The 24,371-nt window shown below is 39.4% G+C and overlaps 1 protein-coding gene across 22 annotated transcripts in view; it reads right to left on the bottom strand.

Moving 5' to 3' along the window:
- The window catches only part of SOX5 (SRY-box transcription factor 5), a 645,708-nt gene that overhangs the window by 28,442 nt on the left and 592,895 nt on the right, over positions 1–24,371 (bottom strand). For 19 of the 22 annotated variants that reach the window (XM_087765890.1, XM_087765888.1, XM_087765887.1 and 16 more), the window contains 2 exons: positions 5,219–5,396; positions 141–313 (listed from right to left, as the gene is read on the bottom strand). In XM_087765890.1, the coding sequence (XP_087622016.1) occupies positions 141–313; positions 5,219–5,396 (351 nt within the window). The remainder of the gene's footprint in view (positions 1–140; positions 314–5,218; positions 5,397–24,371) is intronic. The other 3 variants (XM_087765899.1, XM_087765879.1, XM_087765881.1) reach the window with 1 other exon arrangement.

The raw sequence follows: 24,371 nt of genomic DNA, 5'->3' as shown, positions 1-24,371 counted from the left end.
ACAACTATTCTGTTTAAAAATGGGGAAGAAGAAAACAGAGCAAGAAAAAAGGGGGGAAAAAAGGAGGAAGAACCTATGTATCTGTAAGAAGAGCCACATGCAATCTCTGACCCTTTGCAAAGGGAGTCTGGGAAACTCACCTTTTCTGTCCTGCAGTTATTGAGACCCAGGCTATTCACAACGGCCACCTTCCCATCCAGCACCTGTTGTTCCCTCCGAAGTTGTTCCTTCATCTGTCGGGCCTCCTGGATTGCCTTGGTAACAGCATCGTGGTCATTTAAATAACCTGACGACGTGATAGAAGAAAGGATATCTTAAAAAAAGAAAGTTACAAGAAAACGCTTTAGCTTTCCTCAATGAAATACACCAATAGTTTATCATTATTAATGAGAAGGAGTTAAAAGGTAATGCCCAGAAACCCATCCGTGCTTTGTAATTCTGTTACTGTTATGACAGAGCCACCTGGATAGAAAGCATGGGAAACCTCAGTGCCAAAATCATTGTCCTGATATTTGATCCCATTAGTTTCAATATTTCCCTGACGCTGCAGAGGTTAGCCCTGTGGTTTGTATGCAGCAGGATGTAACTGGATAACAGTTAGGGGAAGCTTTGATCACGCCAGCAATCCCAAACTCTTAAAAACAGACCATTTCATTCTTCCCCTTCTTAAAACTTGTGAGTGCATTAAAATAAACCACAGGTGGCGGTGGTTTGCTATAGATATGAAATGCATAATGGCTGGGAAGAGAAACCTCATCCACTGAATGCTCCCCACCACCACCTGTCATTCAGAAACGTGTAAGAAACCACAGCTACACGGACCTACATTCCCACTCCTATTCATGCTGCTAATAGTAGGTCAAATGTCCACTGTTTTGCTGCAAATTCACAGCCTAGGGCTTAGCCTTAGTAGTCACTGAATTATTTCCTTTTAAAATGTTACAAGCATCACCGGCACAGCTAATACTATTTAATTTTAAATGTGACACTTTGTCATTTTTTTCCTTTAGCGTACTGTAGATTATACTTATTATGATCTGCATGTGATTTGTAGGATAGAATACTGATGGGAGACTCCAAGCCCCAGTCTATTTTTCAAACATTAAAGGAGAGGCTAATATCTATCAATCTCCCTCCCCCTCTCCACATCCCCACACGCGCGCGCACGCACACACTTCTTTCTGTCTTTTAACTAGGGCATAAAAACGGCATAAAATGAATCTGTAATATGAAATTGCCCAGAAAAGGGACTTCTGTTTGTGACATGAGGCTAAATCTAACCAGATCCATTGGTGAATTGTGACAGATGGAGGGACTGTGAGACAGAAGGCAGGCACTAATCACACACAAAATGACCGGCTTGCCTCAACATGTTCCATGGATTCCAGCAAACTTTACACCCTAATCCATTTTTAGAACAAAAAACATCTGGGCCATAAATCCTCTAATCTGCCAAAACACGCTATTAAATCCCATGATTTGTTGAAAAACACTAAGATTAAAGAAAGGAAATATAAAATGGCTAACTGCCGTGTTAGGAAAGTGTTATTAATACTCTTTCTTTGTCTCAATTATGAATGTTCTGTTCCTAAAGAGCCTTGTCTAATCATGTCAGATTACACATCCTTGTTGTATTGCTAGACTCTTCTATCTGATCCGCTGATTGCCAAAAAACGCAGGACATTGTCTTGCTGCTTAAAACATTTCAGGGGAAGAAGCTGATGTCAGATTAGTTCAGTGCTGTGCTGCTGTCAGGATTTTAGTTTGGTTTGGGTTTTTATTGTTGTTTTTTTAGATTGCAGACAGAATGGGACTGGTATTCCCGTCTTCCTTGGCGCGCAAAAACTAGAAAGAAAAGTTTCTGTGTGGTTTGACTGTTGTTAATTGTACTAACGGTTAGCTTTTGGCTAAATACCCAGGAACCCTCAGAGTTTTATAGGAAATAACTCGAGCCACATTGCTTTTATCAAATGACCCCGTTCAGTAATTCCCAGCCAATGGAATTCCAGTAATTCCAGCTTTCCCAGCATAAGGAAGGATATAACCTGCACCAGCACGGTGCTACCAGCTGATTTTTTTTTTTCACCTCCATTTTATCAACTTGCTTGGTTTCTTCCCCACTTTGCATCTGTTACTGATCAAGCTTGCATGTAGTCAGAATAAATTAAAAAGGAAGCAAACAAACAAACAAACAAACAGTAGTATTACTGCTGGTTGTGCTCTTGATTAGGCTAGGTATAATACTTTCAATCTGTAATACAGCCGAATTTGCCTAGGAACTGGAATTCATGCCCTTCTCCAGACTATTTGGCTTTTCCTGAATACTGCTATCTTTGAGACAGTTTGGCACATGACAGTGAATAAAAGCAAGCACTCCTTATGTTTTTCAGTAGCTGCCAAGAGGCTGGTGTGCAGGGAAATGATTAATATAGAAGCGAGTTGAATGTAAATTATTGTTGTTTAGGGTAGGTGGTGAATTATTGACAGAGAGGGGAACTGCATTACATAAAATGCACTTAGTTACAAGGATTGCCAAACTAGCATAGAGATGTTGAAGATAATGGCAAAGGGCAGAGAGAAGTTGTTTCTGTTTTTAGTACACGGACATATGCCTGTTCCCAAAAAGAAATGCTTGGATTTAAAGTCATACATGAAGCCACGACATTTGTGACGGCTCAGTCTGTAGCGTAATTTATATGCTATAAGGATAGCGCTAGAAAAGGACTACATATCTGTACGCCTGAATGCGGCTACACTCTTAATCATAGGAGGCTGCAAGTTTACGTCCTCCAAAGACAGCTGAACAATACATGAGCATTTCTCCATGTCACAGGCTCGGGAGCAGCCTGAAGAACCGCTTTCAGAGAACGGTTTTAATTTGAAGTTAGTGGCAGTGAGAAGTGACAGCTCAGCTGCATCCCAGCAAGGTGGGGTGTGCACGCTGAGGAGAGACAACTTGTGCCTTGCACTGACAGCTCCAGTCATTCAAATGGTGGAAGTAACCGTCTGGCAAATGACCGCATGCTTCCCAGTGACCTTTCCTGGAGGGATCCATCTCTCAAGATAAAAAAGTAATCCGGTTTCTCTACCATTTTGAGAGACCTTAGTCCCTTTGCTAAAAAGGCTATCAAAATTTTTTCATGGCGTAGCTCCTACTGGAGGGTGATTTGAAATTGTATGCACACGTTTTTAAGACCACCACATGGTTTTATCATGGTAATGAGTTTTACTTGCTGTAACTTTGGTTGGATCTGACCTAGCAGTTAGCAGGAAAATACTCTGCAGTGTTCACAAGCTTTTCGTTCTTCCAGCTCTCCATTAAAGGATAGACCTTTGTTACAAGTAGGCCATGTCTGTCCAGCTCCTGCACCAGTTAAAGACTGCTTATCTTATATATACAGTATGCACAGTGACACTGCTCAGCAACCTCAAAAAGTCACTTTCTATATTTGTAGCTGAGAGATATACAGCAGTGAACTCTATGTCATTAACAATAACTTAAGTATGTTATCTTTTGCTCCACAGTTTTCTATGGTTTATTAATGGTATAACACATTAATTCTTCTTACAAGAGTGACCTTTAAAGCTCCATTCGTCCTCACAGCTTTTATCCAATTACCTTATCACTCATTACAGGTACAGCGTTTCAAAATCTGCATTTTGTTAAAAGAAGTAAATTGTGGGGGTCTTAAACCTATGAAAAATATCAGGTGTGTAGGGAAAGAAGGTTGGAGAGGAGAGAACAAGAGATGTCCTGCCACTGAGATGCAGGTCAGATACTTAACTCCACATCTAACATCTAAATGTGATGCTCACTCTATTAGGGACAAAAAAATGAATGTGAAAAAATTGAAACTCGATGCATTGTACATGGAGAGCAGTAGGGCCAAGCAAATTAAAGATTAAATACAGTATTACCTACCACATTTAAAGAGTGTAGGGCTAATAATAACATATGCATTAACAATTAACAATGTGATATTTACAATATATTTATATAATTTATATAATTGTAAGATGTCCTAACAAATAAAGTTATTTTCTTTTCTAAAAGGCATAGAAGCATATTCTCTGTCTGATATACGTAACCATCATCAACATGAGCAATAATCATGTATGCACAGTGGGAGAGTAATACAGTGGGAGGTAGATCTGTTTTGAACTTTGGACATAACTATGGGTTTTCCTGGTGTCTATGTAGGTAGAATGTGGACTACAGAGAACTTGTGAGAGACCCATAAAGATACAAAATTTTACTACATAGCACTGAGATATCACAGAAACAGCTTCTGACAGGTTGGACCTATGGCTTCTTTTGTTCTTCTTGTCATCTCTGAGAGTGGCCAGCAGATGTTTTAGGAGCAGCAAGACACACAGTAGCAAAGATACAACAATCTACCTCACTTAAATTTCCTAAACAGAGCTTGATTTACATCCTGAGATCTTAATTCAGGTTATATTAAATCACTTCATGGAATAAAATGTTTCAGTTAGAAGGATGAAGAATGGGGTGTGTACACATTTTACTTATACACACAAAGAAAAGTCCCTTTAACACATCAGACTTGTAAAATCACCACTAGGATTGTTATTATTTAGATGGCTTTTAGGCAAAGAGGTAATTTTGACAGGAGGAAGAATTAACGCTATTTTGTGGAACAATGTTAAAAACAGCCAGTCAAGACTTTTTGCAAGATACATCATCAAACTTGGTTTTTTGAATGAACCTGGTGATTGTTTTGCATATTAGATCGAGGTAAAATAATGTTCTGTACAGCTTTTTAGCAGACTAAGGATTAAACCTGTAATTTTGCAAAGATGTATTTGCATATGTAGACTTTTAACTTAAGGGGAATTTTTTTAAAGTTTATCCATCACTTTTAGATGACATAGTACAACATCATGGGTCTTTAATGCCCACCATTAGACAGGTCACTGTCTTTAATGTATGCCATTAAACAAACAGCATTTACTAACTTTTATTGATAAAGCAATATCTGAAATAACACAGGTCTTTGTTTTCTGAGTCTACAGAAGTTAAGATACGCCTCCTGAAATGGTAAGTCTGTGGGAGTTTCTTTACTGACATCAACAAATGTAGTATTATGGTCAACCCGTGACAGCTCCTAGACCACTGTCTGGCACTGGCTGACAAATGCCCACTTTCCAATAACATCTATTAATTGTTATAAGGAGGGACAAATGAAACTGAGCTTACCTATTGTGTTAGCTCTGGCTGAAGGACTAGCTAATGTTGCTGGCACGGAGGATTTTAGTGCACTGGCCCCACTATTTATTCTCAGAGTTGGCATATGAGGAGAGGTGGGTGATGTGGGAGACTTGCCATCTGATGTCTTGGGTTTGGCTGAAAGGTTCAGAGGCTGGGCCACTTCATCCTATGATGAGCAGAAGAAAAAAGAATGTTATTAAAAAACTGCTGTTGGCACACCACTGTCCAGGCAAAGACAGTTGTTTTCAGCTCATATGAACTTCTAAATCCAAAAGGTTGTATGATATATATTAAGATCAAATGTGATACCATCTTGTCGTTTCAGTGTGGAACTGAGATGACTGATAAACTGGAAAATTAGCATGACACGATCAGAGAACATCCTTCATTTGCACTTTGTATGCAAGAACTGTCTCTGAAGAAATTATTCACGTCAACAAGATGTATGTTTCTATGATGAAAATGAAGAGCATTTTTACAGTTACATTTTATTGTTATTTTATTTTAAACTTGATGTGGATTAATTAAATAAGAACTGAAGAGCATTTTCACTTAGAATTCAACCACCACCACCCAAATTGGGCAAATGTGTTTGAGTGAATGGGTTTTCAGTTGGGTTTTTTCTTTTTTTTTTTTTTTTAATTTGTGCTTTTCTCTGAACTTCCCAGGCTTAGAATTCCAAGCACAAATATATCATAGGTAATAAATACTTTTCTTCCACCACAACAAGAGAGCAGGAAGAACCTGCCCTTTCTTTCCACAAAATTTGAAACAATGTGGATAATTTTGCATAAGCCCCTAGATTTTTTCATCATCTGCAGAGCCGGACTTCAAGATTTCAGTAATTATTATTATGTAAAAATAGAAAAATTGGGTGACATTTTTTGCAGGGTAACTGGAATTATTCCTAAACCTGGCTTGATTACACAGAGTAACAGACAGTGCTATAAAACACATTAAAATTCCAAGTCATGTATTTTTGTTCGACCACAATAAAGTACATAAGGGGCAAAAAAACCAGGGAAGGAAGAAAAAGCTTTACAGCGAGGGAGATATTTTAGAAGTGATTTTAACTGACTTTTAAATAACCAGAACTAATGGATATGGTATTAGATCCAACTGTCACCTATTAGCTTAGCTTTCCTCTGACACTGTGACTTAGGAAAGCCACCCTTTAGCTAGAGGAAGTGTTACGTCACACAACTGGGTTTCGGCTCTAGGCACTGAAGAAGCTGATTCTGATCTCCCTAAGTTGTAAGCACATTCACTGTTATAGCATTATTCCTAACTTACAGCAATGCAAAGCTGACTGGAATTAGACTCATAATGTTTGAGTGTTTTACTGTTACCACTAAGATACCTGTAACTACTATCATATAATGCTGATTCTTTTCCACAGAGGGTGGTGTGCTGCAGTAAAGAAGGAATTTTATAGTTGCCTATCCCTTGTGGAAGCATGATGTAGATGTACATCTCCAAACACAGGACAATTCTGCAAAGCACTGTCATATAACTTTTCCACTACCTTAAAGAAGCAAGCTCTGAGCAAAGCACTTTTGTTATTTGATTATTTCTACACTTTTGTAATAGTCATGGTTAAAAATAAATTAAAGCTTAGCAAAGAAATCTATCAGGGACATCGTCGACAAAGCTGTCATCCTTAAAGTAGTATTTAAGCCATCCTAGATGCAACTTGTGCATAACATAAAGGGGGAAAAAAATCAATGCATAAAATGGACTTAGAAGCCTATATTCTGTATTCTCAGAAGTGACTTAGGCACTTAGAAGGCAGAGTTCTGTTGATCTTCTAGGAGACTTAAGCCGCGGGGTTAAAAAACGTCACCGAGTTCAACCAGCATTTCACATTTTAAGAAGGTACTTGTTACTTTACAGAAATACAAATCCATCTGTATTAGAATAAAATAGATTAGCATATTAGCCAAATGGAAGGGGACTTGCTCTGCTGTTCCACCGATTTCAATTTAAGAAAAAAATAAAATCCCACAACAGTGCAACTATAATGTTGTAAAATCAGTAGTGAGATAGTTGCAAAAAAGTGTAAGTACAAACTAGCCAACAAACCAACCAAACACAGCGACCCTGTGCTAGACAAGGATCCCTGAAGAGCAAAGTCATCCATTTGGAAGACGGTATCAGAAGCAATGCAAACCTGCCCACAGACTTGCTTTGGTTCAATCCAAGAGGGGTTAGTTTCCATGTATATTCAATTCTTGACCTCTGTTGTAAGTCTCAACAAAAGGGGCTGATTAGCTTCAGATATGGTACTAAAAGCTGCAGTGTGCTCTCTGGCCGCTGGAAATGACCGAGAGCAGCACTTCAGTTCATACGGAGCAGCAACCCGTTCCTGATGGGAATGGCTCTCACTCACTGCAACGTCAGCTTTGATTCCAACCTGCATCCTCATACTGAAAGGTTTTTTTCAGTCTCGTCCTTCTGACTCAATCCCTCGGCTATCCTGTCTCTATGAAATTTATTTCCTTCCCTTCTCTCACTCCTTTTCCCTTTCCTCAGTTCTTCTGTTCCCTTTTTTTAGCCTGGTGTGAAGGCAAGGTCTTGTACAAGTCCACTACAGAACAGTGGTTTTGGTCTCATTTAATGCAAGTTAGAAACGGGGGAGGTGTTTTTTTCCACCGTAGGCATCCAGCAATGAAGCTGTCTGCACTGTAACTCTTCCTGGTAGTAACAATGCTCTTCCTCATTCAAGTCAGCACAGCCTTCTCTGGAGCCAAGAAGTATAAGGCCTTGTGGAAATAATAGATGTCGACAGTTCCAGAGCTGATAAATGTCATTCCAAATTGCCCCTTCATTCACTTTCATTGTGTGTTCAGGCTAATGGTAAATTAATCGGAGGTCACAGAAGCTTGGTTCTCATAAAGGAGGATAAGTAAACAATTTTCAGCTACTATATGTATTTACAAAATGATATTACTTCACTGTTTGGTCTTCATAACATTTTTACTTCTGTTATTTCGAAGAGCATTCTCAAACCTCACTGGAAGTCAAACACATTAAAAATTCAGTCAGAGTTTAGAAATCCTACGTTGGATCATGAGTTGATAATAATTTAAGTCACTTCCTTTACCACAGTGGAACTACACTGATTTATTCTATGGGAGACTAAAAAATATCTGGGAGACAGGTAGTAATATACAATTGTGTTAAGTGTGAAGATGACTGTTAGGATCTTCACTCCTATACTCAGTGAGCCATTTTACTCTTTTTCCTATCTGCAGACATAAATTCAAAATTCTCTGCTCTTCCAGTTTAAATCAAGAACTATACTGTCTTCATTATTGATTTGCGCCTGCGTAACCACAAGAAGAATTAGGTGTTGGCTTACCTTTATTTTTAACTATAAAATCTCCCAGCTAACATTCTGCCACATTATAGATTAGCAGGCTTCACTCTCAGTTATATCAAGGCTGTGTATAAGTGCAGCATGACAGCTAGGGCAAATAAGAGTAATAAAAAGAAAAAAAATAGATGTAGCATGTTCACTCCAGGTAGATGGTATCTTTCAACAGCCAGGAGATTTGATTTTATACAGTGGGATCACAGAATCTAGAACTACTCCCTGTGTTTAGTTTTTATTAGAGAAAGCTCGGTATTGATGGGTCCCCGTCTGTTTTTGACATGCAGTTATTCTAAGATGCCATTGATAAGGGTTTTTTTTTCAAGCCAGTATTTTTTAAAGAGTTAAACATAAGTCAAACATTTATTTATATATCAGCCAAAACGATTAATGCTTAGACCAGAGGACGTTAAGACCCAAAAGGCTTGTAATAATATAAACACAGATGTGATGAAAGTAAAATATCATCTTGATTAAAGGTTATGAAATGTTTCCTTTAAAGTAGCACATTTGTCTAACAAAACACACACACAAAAAAAAAGTGGAGAATAAAGCATAAGCGAAAACACACGACAGAGGGCTAATAAAATGAAGTACCCACAGCAAGAGCAAAGCATTGGTAAAGAGATTCCCATCCCCTGTATCACAGCAGTGTCAGAAGAGTCGCTATTTTAGGGCGAGCTGGTGGTTTGCTTCCCAGGATAGGAAGACTTTGGTCATTAACCAAAACTTTGGAGCTCGAAGAACTTTAAATTCTTGATTTGCTCTGGACTTTTTTCCCAGCTGACCTCTAGACATACAAGGGAAGAAAGAAGAACGCTGCATCTACACCAGAATTCGGGGGGTAAACAAAATATACAAGAGCTGTATTTTGTAGCTTCACTCAACCTGGATTTGTATAACTTTGAGCTTTCGTATTTAAGCATCAGTCACTGGAAATCTCCAAATGTAAGTGCCTGACAAGCAACATTTAAACAGAAATACTGCTGGTAAGTTGAGTGTGCATCAAACTGCTTTTATAAGGTTTGTATGATCCTTTCAAAAGGTAAAATGCTAGGTAAACACAAAGTGCTTATTACTATGGGAGGGAAAAATGAAAGAGAGAGAAAAGGAAAGGATTTGGTCACAGTCATACGGTAAGGTAGTGACAGAGTTTCAGACAGACCCAGGAATTCTGACTCGCAGTCACCAGTGTGGCAAATAGTTGGCTGAAACAGTGTCTTTTCTAATCTTTCAATCATGCTGTCTCTATTTACTTCTTCCTAAGATAAAAGGTTAATTTATCTCTATGGAGAATGGATATGGAAAAAGATGGGAATAAAATCTGATTTTGAGAATCTCTCTAAACCGTTTATTAAAAATGGCACTATTTCAACACTAAGAGCTGAATAAAAGACTGATAGCCCACATGAATGAACCAGTCTCAGAGAGAGAAAAAAAGGGTGGTGGTGGGTAAGAACACAGATGATTCATTTGGATTTCATAATCTCACTTCTTTTCATATATTTTAAAGATTAGTATACTATTAAAATACAGTTACTGAATTATTGTACTGTCATTTAAATCCAAGTGCTGTATCCCACTGTGGCACACACTGAAGGTCCAGGTTGCACCGTTTATTACAAAATCATGAACTACTCTGTGTATCATCTGACTGGCAATACAAATGTGCTTAAATGACCTGGCATAAGCACAGCCTAGCGTGCTCTACTAAAGAGGCTTTTCATGACCTCTGGGAACACATTTGCCACATCTTGCTGCCTATTTAAATGACCTTGACAGTACAAATTACAGCCAAATGAGTTAGAAATAGAAGCCGGAGAGGGGGTTTCTAAAAGAATGCCTCTGCCACCTCACCAGAAACAAAGCCTCATTCCCCAACCCTAGTTCTGTTTCCTGCAGATCTTCGTTACAACAGAAATGCAAAATACAGAGCACTTACTGGCATGTCTGGGGCAGAAGACAACGATGCTATTGTTGCCCACTGAACAATGCAGCCAGTCAGTGGCTTATCCATTCAGTCTCTTCCTAATCCAGAAATGCCTAACCAAAATATATCAGAAATCAAGGTGCAACAGCATATATACAAAGAAAATCCTTTGGCATCACTGTCCCTCAAGCCTACGGCTGCCCACACACTCACACAAAGATACTGGCAGCTTCCTTCACATCCCCTCCCCTTCCTCTGAAGCCACTCATGGTGAAATTATCAGTAGTGATAATAAGAAGCCGAAAGGTAAAGGCAGTTGTGAAACATGTTGTATAAATGAATCATGCTGCTGATATTATCCTCACTGATGAAATAATTGTATTAAATTAAGCAGGGATGTTCACATGACAGGATGGGTGAATTAGATAATGCTCATCTGCAGCTGTACCTCCTCCTGCCACATTCTCAAGTTTTGATTAAGAATAATGTGTCCCTTCCTGCAAAGGTGGAAATTTCTCTAACTACATAGAAAAAGAGATGGAGACATATAAACAGGCATCTTGGTTATGATATCATAATAAACACAACAGAATTATTCTTCGGGTTCAGAGAAGTCAGTTTATCCTACTCTTGCCCATGAGTTTCAGTGCCAAAAGCAGAAGGCACAACTAGACTCTTGTCAGAAAGGAAAACAAAAAGGCATCGAAGACAAGGCAGAGGGCAAATATTAGGAAGAACTGTCTTCTTTCTTTCTGATTCTGCAAAGCGCACACTTTTCCTTCTGTGATAGATAGCTGCAGAGACAACTCAGCCTGGATTTCTATCTATATCCAGAGCAGATTTTTTTATGGTGTTGCTTTGCTGAGTATCTTTTCCTGAACGTGTTGCTCTCAGAAGGTAGACACTTTCTGGACTTAGCACGTTACCCAACCAAAGTTAGTACTTCCAGTCTTTATGGATAGTGCCTGAATACTCTTATACATGAGACTCAAAACAAAGGGGGGAACTGAGCTGCCTTATATTTTTGACAAATATTCTTTTCGTTCTCTCATCTGCTTCTTTTAGGGGACTACTCAAGGAATAAATTACTCCTAAATGCTGATTTATACACTGGGAGTATTCTTGCACAGTCTCCATTCCTGTTCATGGGGAAAAGTGGTGCAGGAACACACCAACTTAATCTGTTTTGTAGTACCAGGGACAGAGAGGATTTTTTCCCAGTCCTTTTTTACAACACTAGGGGCTCTCGGTGAAAATATTCTCTGGGGACTTTGTCCTCTCCGAAAGATCTCTAATATCTTCCCCTTTCATTTTTCTTTACAGGAAGCCTACCTGCCAGGAAAGAAGGCTGCAGTTACAAGGACTAATTTGCTGCCCTGGAAACCCCAAGCTTTGATTTTGTCTAGTCCACATGTTGTCACAGTAAAATAAGGGAGCTGCTGGGTGGTTTTCCCTTTGTATTTAGCACTGTCGTTTCCCGAAATTGTATGCAGGATTCACAAACAGATATAGGAAGAACAAAAGAGGAGCATGCAAAATGACCTGTCTATATACACGGAAGGTCCTAGGAGCTGGATGCCTTGCCCTCCTCCCTACAACTTTTTTATCTGATGCACAGCACTTACTCTGTAGTATCGCTCTATTCTACAAGCCACAGAATATAGATGCTGAAATCACCGAGGACCAAATGCCAAACAAGTCTAGGATCATTTTAGTCCTCCAGCTAGCTCAGACATGGAAGAGCGCGGGCTATTTCAGCTTCAGGGCAGCCTAAAAGCAGTGTCTGTGGAGAGAGCTACGTAAGTCCTCTTCAAAGCCTACATCCAACAATGGCCTGGGGCAAAGCCCTTAATTTTGTGTAGCAACTGGTCAGAACTCTGCACACAGAACCCTAAAAGCAACTCTGTAAAACTCTTAGGAAAGACAAGTGCTGCGCTGGGACCTAGCTCTTTGGGGTCTTGTGGAGCTCAAGGCAGGCTGTTTGGCCAACAGAATACACCAGGGCATGCAGCTTAGCAAAACGAGCAGGCTGGTATGTGTTTACCCAAAATTCATTCATTTAGTTTCTCAAATCCTCAGAGAAGCATCCTCCAAACCACACTTGCAGCTCCTGGCTGGCTTTGGACTGCCAAAACGCCCACCATCCTTGTGAAGTCTCCTGGTAATCTCCACAGACAAACAGCACAATGTGTTTGAGGAAAGCGGCTGGTATGAGATTTCTAGGCTATTTTTGCTTGATGATGAGCTTTCAGTCACATCAACCTCTAGGGAAACCGGACGACTTATGGATGCTTATCCCAACTCAGATCCAAACTTCAAACATTCATTTTCATCCATACAAAAGTAACTGACTTACTCCTATTGCCGTTACTTTGCTGTTCAGGCATTTGCTCTTCTGTTAGACTGAAACCAGCAGAAGTCAGAGTGGCTTACCACACTGCTTAGGACCTAGTATGTGGATTTTCAGTACAGCCTGAAACAAAACTGCAGGAACAAAGAGCTTTTAGCATTTGCTTGTACCTCATCACGAAAAAGCTCCTTCTCACTCTGCATCTCTGAGTGAGCAAAAATTTAACTCCGTAGCCTCCTTTACAAAAAAAACTTCAGCGAAGCTTTTTCTGAGCAAATCCTGCCAGTTTTGGCCTGAAATGAGAAGGGTCCACGATGAGTAAAGATACAACATGAGCCAGTGCAGAGACTGACCACTTCGGATTCTGCTAGTCCATACTTTGTGCCAAACCTGGATCCTGTTGTTAGCTTTTTGCTTCTAATAATTATTGTTCAGCTGTATTTCTCACATCACTGCTGTACCTATTTATTTGGTATAATGCTATTAAGGAAGTGCTTCTCTAAGAAGGCTCAAGTCAGCTGCTAAGCAGGAAGAATGAGTTAGGCACAGGTCAGCAGGGATTGACGCAGATACTGCAAATCTTCAGGGGAAGACAACTGATTTTTTATGCTTTTAACCATGCAGATCACTTCACAAGAGGTAAAAATCATTAGAGAGGATCACAAAATCGTGGGGGACAGGAGGGGAAAGGATTCTTCCTAGAAAGAACGCTTCTTCCAAACTGCCCCCACTGAAATACATGGCAAGTAGTAAAGTGCAAGAGGGAAAAAATAACTTCTCCAGTGTACCATAGGAATATTAATTAATTAAAGCTCATAATCACTCTGACAGCTTTTGACTTATTTTACAAATGGGAAGAATAAGGCACAAAGTGGCTAAATGATTTGCCTAATCTCGCACAGTGAGTAAACAGCTGAGTCATAAGGAAGAGCAGAGCAATTGCCACTCTTATTCAGACCAGCGTTTTGGGGGTTTTTTGATACTGTATGGAATCTCCCAAAACGTCCATCTGCTTCAAAAGAAGTTGCAAGAAAAAGTAGATAGTTGTCAGTTTGATCTGTGGCATGTATTCCTGAACTAGCACTGGGTAGAAACTGGAGTGGCCCGTGCCCTGAAGCATGATGCCTTGAAGCCTGGGTCTCGGTTAGATTTTTTTTTTTTTTTAATCCTTGCTACATAATTCTGTCCCAATAAAACCTAAACATGTGGCGTTGTGTTTAAGGCACTCTCCCACCCATAACAAGGCTGTTTAAAAATGAAAATAGCCATTCGACTGGATTTTGTTTGCTGTCTAAATTGAACTTGGGAGTCACCACCTTCCAACGAATAATCCCCAGTAAATGTTAAGCAGAATGAACAGCAATGAAAACAACAAAACCTGAAAGGACGGGGAAGGACTTGGAAGGAAATAAAACAAGGACCTGCAAAGCCAAACAGCATTACAAACTGGTACATTTTAAATGAACAACAAGAAAACAGAAGCCACACTGATCAAAGCCTCCCACCTCCTCTCTGTGGTGGATGACACCTTCGCTGGGAGCACACCACCACCTCTAACCCCACACCTGCAAAAGGAATTAATTTCAAAAAGAATACAGACCAAAGCATACCGTATCAAAACACATTAGCAACAGACCCCTCCTCCTGCTGTGGTCAGGCAGGAGAAGCAAAGATGCTGCACAGATTCTAAGATTCAGGGGAAAAAAAAACCCCAAAACAAAACAAAAAAACCCCAGCTGTTGAAAACTTTAGAAGAAACAAGTCAAAAGAGCTTGAAAGAAAAGAGATTTCAAACAGCTTGGATAACTGGTAGTGGGCTAAGAAATTCCTTTTCAAAAGCCACCTGTGCTTTCCCTGACTCTGGATATCTCTATGTAGTCTAGGTAGATTTTTCACGAAGAGAGGTAGCAACGTACGCAGCACTACAAATAAGTAGTGCAAAGATAACATGCACTGTTTTTATTTATAGATACATACAACTGTAAGAAAAATGTCAAGATGTGTTTTGCAACTGTAGATATGACCTGCTTGACAATTTGTTTTTCCAACTAATAGCTTTTCAAAGGGAAACTATCAACACAAAACTCATTTGTCTTTAATGCTTGCGTGCTATCAACAACATCTGAGATCACTAAAATCAAAATGATTTTACAACTCTGTCTTGCTGGGTATTTTTTCATTTCACCTCCTTTTAGCAGTAAGATGAAATCTAATCAGCAGTTCCAGAAACTGGAGGGAGTTTAACATACTGTAGGGAATGTTCAAAGCAAACACATGCTCCATCATTGAGCACTGCATGCATAGAAAAAGGACTTGTTTAATATTTATACCCCACTCGTAACTACATACGTGGGGTTAACTACTGAGAATACACCTGTTGGGAAGGGTCCTTCCTTTTCCCATGCCGTGGTCATGCCTTTATTTATTGCTGATTCCTTGGGTCATGCCAAAGAGACTCGGGTTCAGTTCCTGATTTTCCAAAAAACTTTCTCTGTGAACTTGAATGAGTCACTCATTATCTAATCTTCTTCTGCAAGCAGTCACTGACATCTTTGCGAAGTTATGATAAAGTATTACCAAATATAAATTTTTGTGTTTTGCACAAGTGCAAATGGCTACAGAAAGTAAAGGGCCACCTCTTTTGTCTCATTTCTCTACTTACAAAATTGGAGAAAATACGTACTTTAATCTAGGAAAAGGGTTTCTTCTATACAAAGTGGGCATACATCATATATATGTTTATCTAACTGCAGGGAGACACCACCATTTACAACCTTTTAAGTTTAATAAGTACTATTGATATTATATAATTATCCTAATGAACATATTAATCAACTTGTAGTTCCTTTTTTTTATTTGCTGCTGTCAGTACTGAATGCAGATTACAAGCAGAACAGTGTTGAAGAAGTATTCAGCCCCCCTTGGTGAATAGACTTCAGATCCTATTCCTGATTCACACCAGCAAAAATGAAATCACCATCAGGACCGGTATCGGGGCCAAATTGCTGGCAGGCACAATGAACCACTAATTGCTGGATTCATTAGTAAGACTCATAGTTTGTCCCCATGAGATGCTGAACACTTTCAGCTCCTTTTAAAACCTAGCATCTTAGAAATTAAAATTAACAACTGCAAACTAGTATTTCTGTTACACTGTAGAAACTCAGCATGAATTTGAAGTCAGATCACAAGAATGCCAAAAATCTATTACATAAAATTAGGCAGATTTTTATCTACCACTTCCCTGTTAATTCTGGAGAACATGCATACATCCATACACAATAGATATTCCATGCTGTTCCTCAAGCCTAAACAATTGGTTAAAATAGTTTTTGTAAAGCTGAAAGAAGACAACTGCCTTAAAAAATACCTTTCAAATAGCCCCAGCATCATGCTGCTAAGATTGGCCTATTCTTTTCAGACATAAAACAAATGTCTATTTAAGAACACATCGAAATGCATTTCCATCACTCAGCCAGAACACATTCACCTCCCAGAAGCTAACACTGTAAGAGATGGAAAGAGAGAGGGAGAGAGAGAGGAGACCTTTAGTCCACCTACTGGCTTCACTAAAGGCAATGAATCCAGCCCTAGCTCATTTCAAGTAGGTTCAATTGTGTCAAAGGTTACCCACAAGCTATTTCTTGATGATTTATAGCTGATGTCTACAGATCTCCTTTTATTTTAATGATGACTTCAATACAGACGTTAAGACATTCTTTGTCTTCACCAAAGTATACGAGAGGGAAGTTGACATCTTAAAAAAAATTCCAGGAGGCTGATTCGCTATTTCTGAACAGGGCCAGCTCTGGGCAGTTTTTATATCTTATCCAGAAGAAAAAAAGGGAAGAAAAAAAAGCCCCCTTCATCCTTTTCTCCTGTACTAAAGCTGCAATGTTTTTGTGACTTATTCTGGGCACAAATCCTAGAGCACTGACTCAACGTGTATGTCACCAGTTAATTATGATCAAGACAAGACACTAGGATACTTGGTAAGCATAAGATAATTTTATCACTTCACCAGTAATAACATATATTTATATAGCATTATTTTCCTCTGTTTGAGCCCAGAGCAATTTACAAAGTGAGTCCCAAATGATACTATCATGGGAATCCTTCCGCCCAGCACTGAACTGTAATCATTTGGGGGTGAAGAACAACAGCGCAAGAAAAGCAGTGGCAAGACATACTGCATCCACTTGAAATTTAAGGTGTCATGCCAGTAAAGCCCCTGAGAGCTGTCCAAATTGCCAAAACCAGGACAGTGAAATTAGTCTGTGTGTGTGCATGTGTGTGAGTTGGGCACGTGAGGTCTGTGGGCATGTATGCATGTTTGGCGATCTTCATCTCTATAAACATTTTGAGTGCACTGGCCAATCTCCAACAGGTTTGATGAAGTCCTCAAAGGTCCCACATCATTTTTGTAGAGGGACAGTGGGGTAGGGTAGGGGGATGCTCTAACCCTCTCCCCTCAGGAGGAGACTCCAATGCTTACCCACACTTTAACCGGCACCAGGGGATCCCCTGGAGACAGGCATTCTACATCTCCAGCCAGAGTCCAAATACTGTGAGACTTCACAAGTGAAACTAGGCATCACCACTCCTGACACTCTGGGAGTATCTTGCTCATTTTAAAATGAAGGCAGAAGAGAAAGCATCTATTCAATTTGTTCTGCTTTGCAGGCCTCTGAATATCTATGCTATTTTCTTGCTTAGGCTAGCCAAAATGATGTGACTGTTGTCTTCCTCACCTCTAGCTCCAATGAACTTTAGGTGTTTGGTAAAGTAGTGAATCTCCCAGGTATTACACCACCACATCATTCTGCCTATGAGCTGCAGTTCACCAAGAGGACTCATTTTGTGTAGACAATTTGGTATTTCTAAGGCTGTGATATTAAGAACTGTAAATCCAGACATGAAATGTAGTGGGCAAACAGTCGTGTGACACCATTTTAACTTCTGATGTCACAAACGAAATGCTACTTGACATGCACTTCCTAGCCAAATGTACGTGTTGCATTTCCCTGACCCCAAATTAGGTCTGCGCCTTTTATATAGAAAGTTGAAAGCACCAGCTATCTGCACAATTTATGATGAATAATTAGCAAACAGAGATGAATTAATTCGTCCCAGAGTTTTAACTGCAGACCCTATTTTCATCAGACATCAGAAACTAGGATAGGAGTACCCAGAAAGGGAAAGAAGATGATTTCAGAGAAGACTAAGAATATTGGAAACAGGCACAAAAAGGGGTCATTCTGATCTGCGAGCAAAGGAGAAAAAACAACAGAGTTTATACTAGAAGGACTCAAGGTTTACTGAGGCACCCAAAAGCTAAATTCAAAATATATTAACTTACAGCTGTAACCTGAAGTCTATACAGCTCTTAGCATGGCTAAAGATAAACATAATCACTGACCTGGAATGACTGCAGCCCTGAGAAAGCTACCTTTGGAAAGAAAGAAATTCCCAAGAACCCAACGCAACAAAAATACTCTCCAGAATTGTTATATACATATGTTTTCTTCCTAATTGTACACTGAATTAAAACTGCTTTAGTAATTCTGTCACTACATTACTCCTTTTTCTGGTACACTGCTTCACAGTTTTCTCTGGAGCATTTTGGAGACGAATGAATGTACCCCTGAAATTCAACTTTAAGAAGCTTTTTGTGCCAATTTTCCCATGGATATGTCATGTTGGGTTGTGTTTGTCACTATGCTTGAAATCACGTAACACGATGTGGCTGACTCATGACGTGACATGTCACTGCCTCGCATGTCAGCTGAAAGCCTGTACGAACCCATGTGCTACATCTCCATACACACATAGCTCCTGGAAATGGCCCCTTATTTTAAATCTACTAGCAGGTGCTGGCACATCCACTCAAAAAAGTTTCAGCAACACTAATAACTTATGAAATACTCGAAGTTATATTCTTTCTGTAACATCAGGATTGGAAATTGAAAAGCCTTCTCTCCAGTGTTCCCATAAGAGACAAGGTCTTCCCCTCCACGCACTCCGCGTGTCAGGACACAGAGCAATCTTTTATCAAAGACATTTTTCTTAATTTTTTTTTTTTCCAGAGATACCAGCCATGACATTAACTTATCTTTCCTTTAAAAGCAGCATGGAAAAATGTAGCAACTGAAATGAAACAAACAGAAACTAAACTCATTCATTAGTACTAAAAGTACATATTTGAATTCATAGTCTGGCAGCATGAATGGATAAAGGCACATGTTTAAGATCAAAATTTTAAACTGGTTTCATATATTAAATCCTGTCAAATTACATCAAAACCCAAAATGGTTTAGTTGTGTCAGTTTGCCTGCCTCTGATGTTCTTTGGATGCTCTCAAATGTTCTCTCTGGGTACTACCAAAGCACTTTTACTGGGAGATACTACAGCAAAAAGTCCAATTCTGCTGAGAAATATTTATGCCTTAGCAGAATTGCCAACATGAAGTCTTCCATGATTTCAGACTGAAAATTAATCCCACTTGATTAAAATAGTAACTCATAGATTCATTTTGTTAGCTGCTTTCTAAGCCTTTGAGATGCATTTATACCAGTCTATAAGTTTCAGCCATGACAGCCTGAAGCTTTTTGTTTAAATGAGATTCCCACACATTCACATGACTCCAGGAGCTGGGACTTAAAGGAAGCTATCCATTATAAAATCACAAGATGTAGCCACACTGCTTTGAAAAATGTGTGTACTCTAAAGTGACAATTTCTACATAATTTCTCTGAAACCCTCTTTTGCACCAGTTCGTTTTACACTAAACAATTCAAACTGCATTCTGTACAAATGTGTAGTTCTGAAAAACTTCAGTGAAATATTTGCCAAGCACTTCATATAACTCTAGAGTTAATACTAACCTATAAGAAACTGTCTCTTTGAATTTGAAAATAAAATATATTTCTTCTCCATTCTGCTGCTAAATGTTGCTTCTCTTCAGCTATCCACAGCTATCAGGGATTACAGATTAAAATTTTTCAGATTAAAAATTTTGTAGAGCTCCCTTGTTAAATGATAATCATTCAGCTGTGGGTACAGGAATACATACTGCAGAATAGATTTCTTTGATGCTTAGTTTGAATTGCTTTCTGCCTGAATGTGTCAAGAGGAGCTAATTTCAAATCTAGCATGTACCGTGGAAGCAAACCACCCTTCTGCAGACAAAGCAAGCAGTTTCTGGAAGCTGCTAGACTGATCACATTAGGATTTGATTCAATCACCTCAGAAATTTACTTTCTGTGTTGAAAAGAAGTTCTACATTTGGTAAAAGATGGCTACATTGCTGTCCAGTAGACAGCCCTGCCAATGCAACCTACGCACTTTATTTTTGATTATTAACACATGCCACAAAATACCCAAACACTTAAGTTCAAGCTGCAAAAGGGAAGATTTAATTCTTCAAGTGAAGTACCTGGCTCTCTTTTAGAAGGATCTGGTAGAATGAGAGTCCTCTGCTCCATTTCAAGCTGTCTCCTAATCCATGAAATAGGTACATTGCTACAGTACTATTATTTTGCACAAGCCTGTGCTCCTGGAATAAACACATTCCTTGATTCAGAGAGTCCAACAGCTCGGAGTCTAAAAAATAAATCTCTGGAATAAAGGATGACCTTTACTTTATAGAAATTTCACATTACGAAGGAAACTAGAAATTAATCTGATATTGGCATAACTGGCTGGTTTGTTATCTATATTTAACTTAGAGCTAATATTGATCCTTCATCTTCGCAGCGCTGTGATACTCGGCAGCCCCCAGTGAAGAACGCTATGTCCCAAGCTGAATTTCACATATTTTTCCTCATGGTTCGTTCCCCTTCCTCAGCAGAAAGACCCTCTCCTAAATATTTTCCAACTCTCCCCACAGAACAAGCCCGCCCAAATGTGAGGATGATCAACAAAAAACACTGCAACCAGAAAAATCTAATTTTTCTCTGTTTCATTATGCAGCTCCAGATTCCACGCTCTCCTAAAGCCCTTTTACTGCTATTCTTAGGACTGTGTGGCCAGCTGGCAACATCAGCTCAACAGCTATCTTAGTGGCATTAAAAAACCTTGACTTTGTGACGCTGTTTTCTTGTTTGGGGCTCTTCCAGTCTCTTCTTGCAAAATGCTGCTCTTTCTCATTCAAGCTCTTTGTTCCAAGTGACACTAGATGGGCAGTTCTGTCAAAAAACTTCTGCAAGAAGTTGATGCTTAGGTATTTCTAAGTAACAGAGTAAGACACAGAGCAGGAACAAAATGTCAGGTCCCAGCTCTCCTGAACACTGAGGGATTCTGTAACTGAACCTAGCTTTTGTAGCTGCCTCCTGAAAGTAATAGCGCTCGGTGTAGTATCTTGGTCTTCAGTACGAAGCCAATGCTGTGGATCATTTAACCAAAAAGAACGAAAACTACCTGCTGCCTGCCCCGCCAACTTTGCCACTTAGGAAAAAGTGGGTGTTTTATTTATTCATACCAGGTAAGGAAGGCACTAGAAGCAAGGAACAGTAATGAACTGTCTAAGAAGCACACGCTGCACGTTTGTCATTACCACTTTGCTTTACATCTTTGTTGTTTCCTGTCTGATTTCTGAAGACTTCTCTTTCAGAAATGCAGCAGTCTTGCTTAATTCGTGTACCTCACTTTTGTTTTGTGATCACAAATTTCAGAAGGTTTTTTTCCCCCTTTTTCTTTTTGTTATGTTTTCTTCTGAGTTTTCATTATAAAAAGTGCCAACTGAGCCTGACAAGAGCTGACTGGCTGGCAACTCTGCTTGAGACACAGGGTCCTGCCAGAGAGACATGGTATCAGGAAACAGAGCTGTGGAGAGTTAAGCTGAAAAAGCATCCTAGGAGCCCCTGCATGTATCTAATTTATTTTTAGGAAAGTAGGGAGGGGTGGGAGGCAGGCAAAATTCTGTGCAAGTCCCTACTGCTGCTGCTTTTTAGATACTGCTGTTAACATTGTTTTTATTGTTCGGAACACATTCTCTATTTTAGAAAAGCATCTTAAGAAGTTCCATTAATACACATCACTTCATTGTGCTCCAGCAAATGCTTTAAAAAGTCATTGTTTATATGCCTGGATATCATGTATAGGAAGAAGAGCAAGGAAGAGGAAAATAGTTTCAAAGATTCTGTCACCAGCTCCACATTTTTCTATTCGGGATTAAAAGCATGGGCAGCAAAGGAAAAAGGCTTCCAGGTAAAGCAATAATTAGCTACAAGGTCTCTGTTGAGAATGGACAGGGATACTAAAGAAGTAGCATAGCAGCAAGTAGCATAGCACAGATAAGGCAGATGAGGTCTCAGTTTACAGCTCTCTATACATCACTTCATCCATACTATAAACTTTTCCTCAAGTATCTGACAGCTATTTCTAACCTGTTTGATGCATTGGCAAGGGGATTGGGAAATGCAAGCACTGAAAAATGTTTTGAATGTACTAATTTATAATATTCTAGTGCTAACGGTTATTCTGGTGCTGAAAAGCTTAATAGATTAATTTACAAGGATTTTTTTAATCAGTGGCATATAAAGAATTGTGTCCAGCCCGGAAATTCTCAAAAATAAAAGAGCCTTGCAAATCTTGGAGATAAACCTTCTGTAAACATAGCCTTGACGTTCTAGAAGGGATGGTGCATCTTACATCACTTCAATGAGAACTCTTGTTCTTCACTCTAAAATACCTCCGTACTCTCTTCAGTGAAAATAAGGATGCCTTAATTTCCTGCTGCTTGGATATGCATTCAGCAGCTGCTGAGCTCTTCAACCAATAAAGAGGACAGTAATTGCCATTAGTATATGAGGCCTAACATGTGCAATGGGTTAGCTTCAGACAGGTTCCTCTTCAGGGAAAAGAATTTGGCCCCATCTAACACAAGCAGTCACGCCCTTTGATCACCTGTACACAGCCATGATCAGTCTTCTTCATCACACAGCTGTCCTCTTTATAGCTGAAGTACTTCGCAGTGCTGTGCAGAACAATTAGCTCACGCTTCCAAAAATATTTGATATCACTGAATAAAAAGAAGAGTTATGAAGAGGAAACATCAATATCCTTCTGCATTTGAATAGCAATGCATCTATCATCTGTAGAGCTGAAATTAAATATTTTGCTTTAACGTGTTCAAAAACGGCAGCTCTGAGAGTACAAGGAATCTGTATGTCTACTTACTAGCTAGGCTTCCGCAATAGTCATAGCTTGATGTGGCAAGCAAGCTTATGCAGCTATGTACATAATGGAGCTTAATGTTTTCCCCAAGATCTCCCCCAGATAAACTTTCACATTCTGCCCTATCACACAGAAGAGAGAAATGAGGGAAAGGGAGGCAAATATACCTAAGGTAAGAGGGCTGCTTAGGGTAGTCACCTGAAATGAAGTTCAAGTCAACAATTTGCCCGAAGTAGAATCAGAAATATCATCTAGATGAGTGCTCTTATTACCAGGCCATTTTAGGGCCTTTTTCTTTCTCCCTCCCTTCAGATGTTTTTCTTTTTTTCCATCATATTTTTATCCGCAATCAAGAACGCTCTCCTACTGAAGTGGGGAAGTATAGTCCCGTCATCAGTTTTGACTGGGACAGGAAAATCCCCAACCAGCTCCCCACAGTAAATAGTTTACTTCTTTTTCCTAATAATATAGCCTGTGGTGTGTCTGAATTAAAATGCCCATTTCCAAATACTCTTATTCTTTATTTTGTCCCTGGTATCAGATGTACTTGGTAAGAAAGTCAACAGTGACTCAGTTGTAGCTTTGTATCCACGCTTACTTTGCCTGGGTGAGAATGGAGCAAGCACACTGTTGGCCCCTTTCTATCCTTCGTATACTATAAACAGGATGCAAGACACAGCTGGTGCATGTGACAGCAACTGTAGCATCATCAGCAGATATTCCTCAAAAATGGAAGAAGTTCCTCTGGACAGTCTCTGGCCATTTTAAGGTCAATCTGTGCTGTGGTAGAGGCAAGTCTTTCAAAGACGATTCTATTGCTGACTATAGGTGACATGAAAAATTTTCAATCCAATGTTTACTTTGGTGATCAGAGGATCAGATAGTGTGAAAATAAAGTACCATCTTCGGTTAAGGATTCACACTGACATTTGTCTGGATATTGCAGTTGAGGAGAATCTGATTGTGTATATCCAACTGCTTAGTGCTGTTTCTGGCTTGTCTGAAACACATTTCCTTTCCTTGTCACAACTCCCAGGTGCTACTGCTGAGCAAATAGTAACATCACTGCCAGAAGTATTTGAAAAGAACAAAAAAATTGATTTGGACAATCTGTGTGCTGTTGCCATTGATGGAGACACAACTGTGAGTAGGGTTAGGGCTGAGGTCATAACAAGGTTAAAAGAAAAGTGCCCAAGAATTCTCTCCTGTCACATTTCGCACTGAATTGCTCCTGTTTTTCAGCAGATGCTACAGACAATGCACTGTGCTCCATTAAATACGGGGAATCATTTAGCTACATTTACAAGCTACA

The sequence above is a fragment of the Nipponia nippon genome, unplaced genomic scaffold, assembly GCF_047370975.1.
Source record: "Nipponia nippon isolate SJK-2023a ecotype South Korea unplaced genomic scaffold, ASM4737097v1 scaffold_3, whole genome shotgun sequence".
Lineage (NCBI taxonomy): Eukaryota > Metazoa > Chordata > Aves > Pelecaniformes > Threskiornithidae > Nipponia > Nipponia nippon.
The sequence above is the reverse complement of the archived record's forward strand: the minus strand, read 5'-3'. Positions and strand labels throughout refer to the sequence as shown.